Source organism: Pongo pygmaeus, chromosome 2 (genome assembly GCF_028885625.2).
Source record: "Pongo pygmaeus isolate AG05252 chromosome 2, NHGRI_mPonPyg2-v2.0_pri, whole genome shotgun sequence".
Lineage (NCBI taxonomy): Eukaryota > Metazoa > Chordata > Mammalia > Primates > Hominidae > Pongo > Pongo pygmaeus.
Genome location: NC_085930.1, coordinates 96,527,824 through 96,540,357, shown reverse-complemented (window position 1 = coordinate 96,540,357; position 12,534 = coordinate 96,527,824). Strand labels below are relative to the sequence as shown.

Below are 12,534 nucleotides of genomic sequence, written 5' to 3'. Positions count from 1 at the left end.
GCATTTATAATAAATGTTCTGTTGATCCTAACAGTTTAAAATGCCAAAAATTCTTAAATTAGCCAGCATTGCCTAAAGCAGTTTATTGACTCCAATACAGGACCCACCACAGTCTCCAAGGTAATTAGATGCTCCATAAATGCTGTTTTTGGCAGTGACTGGGGCCACACATAAAAACATGTTTATTCCCAAACTGTCAGTGAAATGTGGGAGTGGAACTGTGTCAGGCTTGTTAGAGCTCATGTGGTAGAAAGGAAGGTAATGTCAAGGCCACTGATTTCAGCACTGCACCAAACAGCAAGCCACCATGCTGAATCCTGGCAGACCTCAATGACAGCTAAAAAAAGGGAGTGGCGGGTATGAGGTAATTCTGAGTAAAAGAGGGTAATATTAGTACTATTTTCATAATACTACTACTATTCGTACTGTGTTTTTTATGAGGATTAACTCATTTAATCCTCACAGGGGCCCTGTGGAATAAGGACTGTTAACAGATGAGGAAGCTGTGGCACTGAGAGCTTAGATTTAGAAATGCCTCACAGCTACTAAAGGATAAGGCCAGACAGCCCAATTCCAGGATCCTGCCCCAGAGCTCCACCAAGTTGCATCAAGATTTTTCTGGCCACCTAATCCACAAGAGCCACAAACTGGGGCGAGAAAAATGACTGTGATTATCAGCTACGTGCTACTTACCAAATATTTCTATCAAACATGGTCCATCTAAAGCACAGGGCAGAGCAAGCCCCATTCTCTTGGGCCCCTCACTAACTCCCAGCTCACCAGCTGGGCTCCAGCAGGAACAGGGCCAGCACTTGCATCAGCGTTGCCATAGCTGCCGCCACGGCAACCACACTTTATGACCCAGGCAAAGATGCTCTTCCCACTCACTCAGGAGCCCTGATTCTGGGATGCAGCCCTTGGAGAGACATGTCCTTTTACCTGCCCCCAACTTGCTCAAAGTCTTTATAATACTGGGAACCGATGGGGGGTTCCCCAGTTCCCTGGACACATCTGGACCAGGCCAATATATACACAGGCTGACAGGGAGATGGGGCTCATGGAGAGATGGTGCAGAGAAATGCAGATTTGCAAAGTGAACAGCTAACATCTCCAGGGGACTTGGCGCCTGGCAGGGCTGGAATTGAGTTCCAGCTGGCTATCTTGTGGCCCTAAGCAAATGGGTTTGGCCTCTAGGAATCCATGTCTTAGACTATGAAAAATAGGGATAATATTAGGTTTTACACCTCACAGAGCTGTTGTGAGGTTTAAGTAAACTGAAGCACATAAAGTACATAGAGAGTAGAAACTGGCTGTGACTATCACTAAGGCAATGGTGCCGGGACTGTCAAAAGAGCAGAAGCCCCTCAGCCTCCCGTCACTGCCCTTCCAGCTCAACGGCCTGACAGTAGAGACAAAAAGCAATCCTGTCAAAAGACCAGACAAGGCCAAAAGATCCATATACACCCTGCTGAGCGCAGGGAGACATGCCAGCATTCAGTGGGGACCACAGGTGCGGTCACCCCCGCCCCATACTAGGCTACATGGCTTCTCTGAAAAGATAAATTTATCAAAATAAGCCTACTACCTTTATTTGACAAAGATGTCACTGGACAAAACACCTTTTAACACACGAAAACCATGAATGAACCTTCAGAAGTCTTTAAAGTCAAATGGATAGCGCTGGAAAATTTCTAGAAGATTCTGGAATTATCATTACTATACTGTCAGCAGTGGTGATTTCTCAAGGTTAGGATTGATCCGGGGAACTTGCACGTGCCATGTTACACATTCCTACACTGTCTAAAATTTTATGATATGTACATTTTTGTAATAAGAAAATTTTAGTTTATTTGAAAAAGAAAACTGAAATGCTTTGCCATAACATAGTTCACAAAATAAAAAACCCAATCAATCAATAAACAAACAAAAAGTACTCACCCTCCCTACTAACTAACCAAATGGAAATTTAAATAAGTTAGCATGTTTATATTTCAAATTAGCAACTTCTATATGGGCATATCAAATGCAAGAAAGAATGTGGAGAAACAGGCACTTTGCTTCACAACTATAAATGTATATATTGACATGAAATTTCCACAGGGTAATTTGACACCATTTTCCAAGAGCATTAAAATGACCCAAAAGTTCATCCTCACGATAATTAATTGGACAAAATAACCACAAACATGGGCCTAGCAATAAGGGTACAGCTCCTAACATTGCCAGAGAGGGAGAAGCTAGACACAGCTCACACAGTCAACAATAGGAACCAGTTATTAAGAAAGCCCCTTGAGGCCGAGTACAGTGGCTCACACCTATAATCGCAGCACTTTGGTAGACTAAGGCTGGAGGATCACCTCTGGCCAGGAGTTCAAGACCAGACTGGACAAGAAATTGAGCCCTCATCTCTACAAAAAATAAAAAAATTAGCCGGCCGTAGTGGCATGCACCTGTAGTCCCAACTACTTGGGAGACTGAGGTGGGAGGATGGCTTGAGCCCAGAGCCCAGGCTGCAGTGAACTATGATTGCACCATTGTACTCCAGCCTGGGCAACACAGTGAGACCCTACCTCTAAAAGAAAGAAAGCTCCTTGAAAATTTCTACATATCCAATAAGTAAGGTAGCAGCAAAAAGACTTACTTATTCCACATTGTGAAAATATGGAATTATTTGGATTTGGCACCTTTAATTGCATGCTTTCATTCCACACTCATCCCATTTTGCAACTGAGTAAACTGAGACCCAGATCTATTCGACCGTTTGCCCTGCAGTGGTTGGGACAGGTTCACAGTGTTATTTGCCATTGCATCCGTGGTAGGGCCAAGCTGGTTTCTGGTGCCACAGGAGGGCCAAGCTGGTTTCTGGTGCCACAGGAGGCCCAAGCCAAGGGGCAGAGGCATCTCTTCAAAATCCTCTTCCCCCAAGATGCCACACCTTCCCAAGGGCTCTCAGCCCTGTCCAGCTGCCACAGGCAGCCAGAGACAAGGCCCAGGCCCAGGAATAAAGCCGGGGTCTGTGAGCAAGGCCCTCACTAGGAATAAAGTAGGCCCCCTCCAAAGAAGGTCTGGTCCACATCAGGACTGCAGGTGGTACTTATCTTAGATTACCTCCCAGCCCGTGGCAACCCTGGGGCTCAGAGAGGTCAGCTTCCCTGTCTTAAATCAGCCAGCCAATGAGGATGTGAATTCCTTTTCTTAGCCCTTTCTGGGTGACTCAGTTTCCTCATCTAGAAAATGGGGAGAATAATTGTACCAACCTACAAGGGTTTGGTTGTTATGAGAGTTAAAGGACTCAATCCTGAGAAGGTGCTTAGAACATTTCCTGACCTATAGGAAGCATCCTGTGCAGCTCTTATTTCTGCAGTGAGACTACTGAGGGTGGTGGTTAGGAGCAAGGGCTCTAGAACCAGCTGTGTGGGTTCTGATCACACATCGACCACTCACTTGCCCTGTGACTCCAGGCAGGTTACCTAACTCTTTGTGCCTCAGATTCCTCATTTGTGAATTGAGAAAGATGATGATAACTCACATGCACCTCAACTTACAATGGTAAGTCGAAAATGCACTTAATACCCTTAACCTACCAAACATCACAGTTCAGCTTACCCTACAAATCCAATAAGTAAGGCAGTAGCAAGAAGGCTTGCTTATTCCACATTGTGAAAATATAGAATTATCTGGATTTGGCACCTTAATGCATGCTTTTAAAGCCTAGCCCACTTAAACATGCTCAGAACACTCACATTAGCCTACAATTGGGCAAAATTATTTAACGCAAAGCCTGTTTTGTAATACAGTGGTGAATATTTCATGTAATTTACTGAAAACTGTACTGAAAGTGAAAAAAAGAAGAATGGTTGTATGGGGACTCAAAATACAGTTTCTCCTGGATACATGTCACTCTCACACCATCAGAAAGGCTAAAAATCGTAAGGCGACCCATTGTGGGTCGGGACCATCTATAGTACCTACGTAGGTTAGTGGGAATAATCACGTTATCTACCTTAGCTCTTAGAAGAGCTAAGAACAGTGCCCATAATGAGTACAATGGTCCTAACATGTAAAGTGCATGTTAGCTGCTATGAATATTATGCCACTCTGTCTCCTATTAGCCCATTAGGAATGGCACCACTACCAACAGTAGTCATTATTCTGGCTGACAAGAACCTGACATATGTTCTCCTACGAGTGGGTACCATTACTGTTCAGATTTACAGATGGGAAACTCAGGTGCAGAGAGCTCAAGTAACTTGACTTGGGTCACACAGCCAAGAAGCAGCAATGCTGCCAGGCTTCAAGTCAAGTTCATCGGCCTCCAAGACTCTTGCCTGACTGCACTACCCACCTCAATATCCACATGGCCTGTGGCTGCCTACTTGTGCAATTGTATGACTGCCAGTACTTCCTGGAGAGGGTGATGCATGGTTTTCTGGCTTTGAGATGACTCACTCCCAAGCCTTCCACCATTCAACACAAATGCTGGCCCCTGCAGACGTCTGACTAACAGAAAGTCACATCAGCAGAGTCGCCAAGGAGCAATCCCTGTCTTCCCTCCCCATCTTCCTGGGGAAATACATTGGTATGTGTCTGTCAAGATGAGACATAACCATTAAAACAAAATTCTGGACTGAGATATCTGCTTAGTGTCTTGGAAACACATGCCGATGTCCACACAGCTGGTTTTCCCTACAGCTGTTGGTAGTCATGTTTCAACTACAGCCTACTCATAAGTTTGCACTGGAAGATGAGGCCAGGGTACATCTTTCTTAATGCATCATTCTAGCCTTTAAAGCATGACATCCATGACAGTGAAGCTCACTTTCCATTACCAGACTGAAAAGTTGGCAAAGCTTTGCTGCACACTATAAAGGCAGAGGTGTAGGTAGGTGCCACCAGCAAGGAGCAGCATAGCTTGAGCAGAGGTGGGTCTCATGTCCTTCACGGCTTCCTCAGCAATTCACCAACAGAGCTAGTTGTTGAATAAAAACAAAACGAAAAAAACTTCTACCCAGGATCCATAACCCTGTATTATTTCAAACCTGGTAATTTAATTCAATCATATCTGTTTTCAGATAATGTATCTAAAACTCAAACAGATCACAAGCTGGAAGGATCCTCAGAGAACCAGCTGACCACCCTCATTTAGGGACTGGAGCACTAAGACCTGGCCAAGCTCACATGGTCTGTTGGTCACAGGCTGGGACCCTTGAAGGTCTCCCTGTTTTCAGGCTGTTTTCAGCCCTTCCTGCTTCCTTAATCCAAGTGTTGTCAGAGTGGACATCTGCTGTTCCTCACTGCCCAGCATTTAGTCCCCATTCTTCTGCTAACAGCACCCAGATTTTCTGTTGGGGGATGCCCTCTCCCCTTTGGGACCCTGTGATTCAGGAAGGGCCAACCCCAGGCTCCAGAGATGGGCATGTGACCTGGCCTGTTCAGTGAGAGTGGCCTCAAGACTTTGGCCGGCATTAAAGAACAGATATACAGTCCTTCTGGGACAGGCACTGAGCTGATGAGATGCAAACTTGGAGCTGTGCAGGGCATCTTGTGCAGAAAGCTTACCTGAGAAGGAAGCTAACCTGGGGAAAGCAGAGCAAGAGATCAAGAGAGAGAAGGTTCCTAATGACACAGATTAACCACCTGGATCGAGCTATGCCTGAAGGTAGCCTATCACTAGATTTTGCCAGTGATAAACAGTGAGCTCTCTTTAAAAAAAAAAAAAAAGTAAGCAAGCGTACATTGTATTTCTGTCACATGCAACCAAAAGAACTATGCTTTGTTTCTTTGCAAAAGTTCATTAAAGAAAGCATCAAAATGTGAATGTTCCCAGGGGACCATCCAGAGTGCCTAGCACACAGTAAGCACTTAATTCATGTGTAATGGAGTGAAACCCCTCCTTCAGGTCTCTTCTCAGTGGGACTCTTTCAGACCGTCCTGTTGGAAACCGTGGCCCTCCCCAGCCTTCCTATCCACCACTCTTGCCTGTTTTCAATGGTGTTTAGCACCATCAGACCTACCCTATGTCTTACTTACTGTTTCTTGAAGCCCATAAGGGTGGAGATTGTTGTCTACTTTGTTCGCTGCTATAACCCTAAGGCCCAGATCAGGTCTCTGAACCATAAGCACCCAGTATACATCCGGTGAATGAATGAATGAATGAGGAAATGGATGATGGAATGAGTGAGTGCCTAGTGTGCTCCCAGGTCCCCACCTGTCTACTGACTTGGTCAGCAGCCCTGGGACCTGGCCTGCAGAACCCCTGGCTGTCCTTCCTCCTCTTTCTGGATATGGGTCCTCTTTCCACTGACAGAACACTCCAGCAGCCAGCCCGGCAGTCCAGGCAACCTGACCGTCACCCACCTGCCCAGGGACCATCAACAAAAATTAAAGGGTAAGGAGCCCTTTGGGTTATAAAGATGTCTTCCTTCTTTTTTCCTGCTTACAAATAAATATCATATGCTCATTACAAAGGCAAACAAAATTAAAATGTAAACAAGTAAGCAATAAAAAAATCATAATAATTTAACTTCTAAGTTAAATTTGAGGTACAAGTCAGAAATGGGAAGACTGCTGGTATATTTTATATGACCCATAGGGTGTATGTATGTATATATGTATTTATTTTTGAGGTAGCATCCAACATTTAAAAATCTAGATTTCATTTAGAAATCAGGTACAGTCTCTAGCTTCAGTTCAATATTTTAAAAAAATCTCATCACTAAGGGCCCATATTTCCACAAGTGACCATGGTCTGCTAGGGTTGAGTGGTAGTTGCCCCCTTCAGATGGACCACGGGCTCTTGGGGTCTCCATCTCTCCCCACTGTGATCCCTGCCCTTCCCTGGCCACTCATGTAAGGTCCTGCCTGGTCTCTGTCACACTCAGAGTTGGTGATCCCTGGCCTAGTGTATATCCTTTCAGACCTTGCTGTAGACATAAAGCTTTCTAAGAAATCCCTCTAAAAAATCCCCTCACCTCCAATAGTACCTGTGATGCTACAAATAACTATGAAATTTCTAACACCAGAGAACACTGCATTTACAACACAGCCCCCTTCTGCAGGGTCAGCATGCTGGGTCAGGTTCATGTCTCCTTCTAAAACTGACTATTGGTCAGAAGCAGTGGCTGATGCCTGTAATGCCAGCACTTTGGGAGCCTGAGGCAGGCGGATCACGAGGTCAGGAAATCAAGGCCATCCTGGCCAACATGGTGAAACCCTGTCTCTACTAAAATACAAAAATTAGCCAGGCATGGTGGCGCACGCCTGTAGTCCCAGCTACTCGGGAGGCTGAGGCAGGAGAATTGCTTGAACCCCGGGGGTGGAGGTTGCAGTGAGCCGAGATTGTGCCACTGCACTCCAGCCTGGGGACAGAGCGAGACTCCGTCTCAAGAAGAAAAAAAAAAAAAGACTGGCTATCCCAGCTCAATAATTGACCCTGCCTGACCCTGCCACACTGTACAGTCCCTCAGTTTACCCCACATAGAAGGACCCCACAGTCCTGAGCACCCATGGGGTCACCTTTTTGTAGGGAAATTCCAGATCTAGTGTTTAAATCCAGCCTCCCAGTGTGGATAGTCTCACAGACACACAGCAGCCACAAGAGCTTACACCACCACTGAGCTGCCATCCGTGCATGGAAGTCAAAACCACACCGTGGGCTACAGCCCCATGCCCACCACCCAGAGACCCCCACAATCTGCCATTTTCCCCTGTGTTTACTTACATGCTGGTTCCACTATATAGCAGTAACTCCCCAAGGGCAGGGACCCTGCCTGTCGCATTGATAATTGTTTCTTAGAACCCAGCCCTGTTCCTCAGAGAAGAGCCCCTCGATCCATGATGGATGGATGGTTGGTAAGTGGACAAGCACATGATGGGTAGGTGGGTGGGCGAGTATGTTACAAGGCAGGGAGGGAGGTGGACAAGCCCCGCAAACTGTGATGTCTAATTTGCCCATGTCATGACGCAGTGATTATATTAAAATACTGGACAAAAAACTAGGATATAAAGTTACATAAATAAACTCACAGGTTTAAAAAAAAAGATGAGGAAAACACTATAATATTGATCGTGGAGTAACTTTTTAAAAAATCACTTTGTGCATTTCCCAAATGGACTACAAGTCTGTTTTATAAAGTTCATTTTTAACTGCCAACATGAAACTACATCAAGTGAACATTACTCCCTAGAGTTTTCTAGATTTTGAAACACCAAGGGCCTACAGAGGAAAGAAAAATATTTGGATTAGTTTGGCTCTTAGAGTGGACTAGAGAGGGGAGGAAAAGAAAACAGGGGAGGGGAGCCCGGCCTTGGACAGTAGAAAAGGATCCTTCCAGGCTCTTTGGTGGCCCCGTAATGACCAACACCTTTGCTACCTGCTATCAGCAAAAGCAACATCAGTTACCCTTCCAGATACTGGAAATCCAAAATATTATGGGAAGTCATATTTCTTTTGGAGTAAAAGATGGTAGTTTTTTCACCCCTGGCCTATGAATGCTTCTGAAGAAAAGCAAAGAAACACAAGGACATCTTCTAATACAAACACGTGATTTGATTTGATTTTTTTGAGACAGAGTCTCACTCTGTTGCACAGGCAGGGAATGCAATGGTGCAATCCTAGCTCACTGCAACCTCTGCCTCTTGGGTTCAAGTGATTCTCCTGCTTCAGCCTCCCAAGTAGCTGGGACTATAGGCGCCCGCCACCATGACCAGCTAATTTTTGTATTTTTAATAGACAGAGGGTTTCACCATGTTGGCCAGGCTGGTCTTGAACTCCTGGCCTCAGGTGATCTGCCCGCCTCGGCCTCCCAAAGTGCTGGGATTACAGGTGTGAGCCACCGTGCCCAGCCTTTAAAACACAGGATTTTAAATTAGAATAGACATTCTCTTTAAAAATCACTGCTGCTCAGACTGTCCTGGCACAGGGGCAGCCAGAACAGCATTGCACTCGCTACAGGGCGACAATGTGACATATTCATTCACTGCCTCCATCCCTGATCCGGGGCTCTGCCACCTTGGCTGGTCTCCACGTGTACTCCACAGACAGGTGGGCAGCAGGGCTCAGGGCCAGCTATTTCGTAAAGACAGATAGGGAAACTGAGGTTCTGAGAGGGGCAGCAGTGCACAGGTCCCTGGGAACAGCATAGTTGAGAGCAGCCTGCAGCCTCGCCCCCTCGATCCCCTCGCACACATTCACCATGCCTCCTGGGCACTGGGCACTGGGGCCTGGCCAGAATGAACATGCACACCTGGGTCTTATGAGCAGGTGAGAGGAAGGCACAGACCCTAACAAATGCGGGTGTAAATGGACAACATACCCACATATGGGGCTGGGGGTGGGCAAGGGGAATTAGCAGCAAGGGGCAATGTGATGCCACCTGGCTGGGAGGTCACCAGGGACACTCAGTGAGGTCCCTCTACAACAGGCTGCTGCTACTGGGCTCCCAGAGAAGGCCCTGTTCAAAGAATATCAAAGAGCCAGGCCTCAGAAACTTACCAGACATCAAGTATAGTGCAGTCACACACACCCCAGCATGCTGCACTCTGCCAGATGCAACTTATTAACATGGTATTTGGGGCTCCGGAGTCTAGGAGGGATGCATGAATCACCAGCAGGAGGAAATTAAATGTAAAAGAAACCACACACCCACAAACTACCAGCAACCTAAAGAGTCCAACAAAGAATCAGGAAGTGCAGGGTCTTTAGGGGTGGACAGATTTGGGGTTTATCTTGCCTCCACCTGCAAAGGCTTCCCAGTGCCCTCAGACTGAATTCTCAGTTGCTTAAAAAGGCCTGTTGTCCCTAATCTCTGCCTCTAGTCCCTGAGACTGAAGGCAGCTCATCCCTCACCAGCCTCCAGAAATCTGAGTTTAAACACATACAAAGTCCAGGGCACCTGGGAGGTGTAGGCAGAAAGGTTTGGCAACAGTGGGGAACTGGGATTTGCAGCTGAGGTCAAAGCCAATGTCCTGGCATGGCTGGGGTGACCAAAGGCAAGGACCCGCAGTGATAGAAGAGGCCGGAAGCAACAGCCCTGGGGAGGGTGCAGTTGGGAGTAAGGGGTTGGGGGGAAGCCAGCCAATCAAGTGTTCCAGGAGGAGGCAGAGCCAGGACCCAATGCTGTGAAAGAGGAGTCCATGATGAAGACTGCACAAAACCCACCAACAGCTTTGGCTCTCCAGATGGCTGGTCACCTTGGAGGCAGTTTCAGGGTAGTACTGGGGGTGGTGGTCACTGGGGAGGAGAGAGTAGGTAGGAAAGAAGTGGGGCAGAAAAGAGGATAAACGCATGCGAATTTTGAAAAAAAAAGAGAAAGATAAAAATAGGTCTGGAGTGATGGTCATAATCTTAATAGTAACGACAGTCCACGGAATTGAATCCTTACTGCGGGTGAAGTGATATTTAAAACACTTTGGAGGCTGGGTGTGGTGGCTCATGCCTGTAATCCCAACACCTTGGGAGGCCATGATGGGAGGATCACATGAGTCCAGGAGTTCGAGACCTGCCTGGGTAAGATGGCAAAACCCCATCTCTACAGAAATTGAAAAAATTAGCTGGGCATGGTGATGCATGCCTGCAGTCATTGCTACTAGGAAGCCTAAGATGGGAGGATCCTTTGAGCCTAAGAGGTCAAGGCTGCAGTGAGCTGTGATCGTTCCACTACACTCCAGCCTTGGTGATGGAGTGAGACCCTGACTCAGAAAACAAACAAACAAATAACTCTGGGTTGCCAGCGCCTCATATAGTCCACACTTTCTGGACAGATTCTGTTAACATCACCATCTTGCAGGTGAGGAATCTGGGGCATAATCATGTGCTGGCCGCAGGGAGAGCTGAGCTCTGACTTCAAGGCTCCCCCTCTTTGTGTCTCAACTGTTACCAGCACCAGCACTGGGCTGAGTTCTGGACAATGCAAAGGCTGAGCAGGAGTAGGAGGGAAGTGTTTGGCACAGGAGGCCCCAGGCCCAAACTGCAGGCAGGAGGGAAGGAGCTGCTGGAAAGAGAAACAGAAGATGAAAGGGACTCTGGGGACATGGGGTGACGAACACTCCTGGGCGTGCCCTTAGCTAAGAGCCACTACACTGGGGTTTCGCTGAGAGCTTCTCAGCAGCAGAAACCTTGGGTCAAGCCCAATCCTACATAAACCTGGTAGAAGAAGAGTTGATCTAGTAGGAAGGAAAGGAAGGAGCCAGCCCCACCAACCTCACTCCCCCCACCCTGCACAGCCGATCCTGCAGCCACTAAGAGACCACCTCAGGAACATGGACACCTCAGGGCCTCCACTCACAGTGTATGCTCTCTGAGGGCTGGCTGGCTTTCTCGTCCTTTTCAATTTTCAACTATTTGATTAACACACTCAAAATTAAAATAATTAAAATTAGCCAGAGATGCACTGTGTCTTGTGTGCACACCACTGGCTTACCACCTGGTGTCCAGAGCATAAATGGGACTCCACAAATGGGTGACAGACAGGTATGGGCAACAGCTCTGAGGGGTCAACCTGGCTCCTCCTTCACCTGCTAAGTGACCCTTAGCAAGTGCCTGACCCTCACAAAACCTCAGAAGTTCCAGCAGTTCCCTACCTCTTGGGACTTTAAAGAGTTTTTTGTTTTCTTTGGTTTTGTGTTTTGTTTTTGTTTGTTTTGAGATGGAGTCTCACTCTGTCGTCCAGACAGTGGAGTGCAGTGGCGCGATCTTGGCTCACAGCAACCTTCGCCTCCCAGGTTCAAGTGATTCTCCTGCCTCACCCTCCCGAGTAGCTGGGGGAAACTACAGATGCACGCCACCATGCCCAGCTCATTTTTTTGTATTTTTAGTAGAGACGGGGTTTCACCATGTTGGTTAGGCCGGTCTTGAACTCCTAACCTCGTGATCCATCCGCTTTGGCCTCCCAAAGTGCTGAGATTACAGGCATGAGCCACCGCACCTGGCCTAAGAGAGTTAAATAAGCTAGTAGTCATAAAAGTGTCCAGCACATGATAAGAGCACAATAAATGTCACCTGTCATTATTATTAATAGCATCAACAAGATTAAAAGTATGTTGGCAGGGAGAGGAAGAATCCACAGGAAAGAATTAAAGTGTCCCCATGGGAAGCACAGTGCCCTGCATGTCCCAATGTTGTTCCCTACTAGGACTGGCCAGTGAATGCTCTGGTTTTTGAAACTGTCTCTTTAATTTTTGTACCAAAGGGAGGCAGGGCCCGGACCATGGAGGTGTGAAGCTCACGAGTTTGGCAGGCTGGGCTCATCTGGAGCCCAGTATTAATTAATTGGTGTTTATGCAACAGTATGTGCCCATCAGGCCCCGTTTCTGTCTGAACCTTGTGCTCTGAGAACCTTGGAGAATGCATCTCCCTCATGACTTTTCTAGGCTTTGATGCCCAGACAACAGCAGATGCGGGTGTTAAAATAACAGCACCAACACTGCAACTCTAAAAGGGGAAGGTACCCTCTTGAGGACTCAAAGTTAAATTACAAATAGCTGGAAGTCAATTTTTTCCAGGGCTCCTTCAGCCACTGAACGTTTCCAAGGAGA

The 12,534-nt window shown here is 47.0% G+C and overlaps 1 protein-coding gene across 6 annotated transcripts in view; it reads right to left on the bottom strand.

Moving 5' to 3' along the window:
* Window positions 1–12,534, bottom strand: part of ARHGEF3 (Rho guanine nucleotide exchange factor 3) — a 349,765-nt gene that overhangs the window by 247,698 nt on the left and 89,533 nt on the right. Inside the window, exon 1 of one of the 6 annotated variants that reach the window (XM_054482011.2) lies at window positions 694–840. The exons of the other annotated variants lie outside the window; for them this stretch is intronic. Within the exon in view, the coding sequence (XP_054337986.1) occupies window positions 694–713 (20 nt within the window). The 5' untranslated portion in view covers window positions 714–840. Of the gene's footprint in view, window positions 1–693; window positions 841–12,534 lie in introns of those variants that run through there. 6 annotated transcript variants of the gene reach the window in all.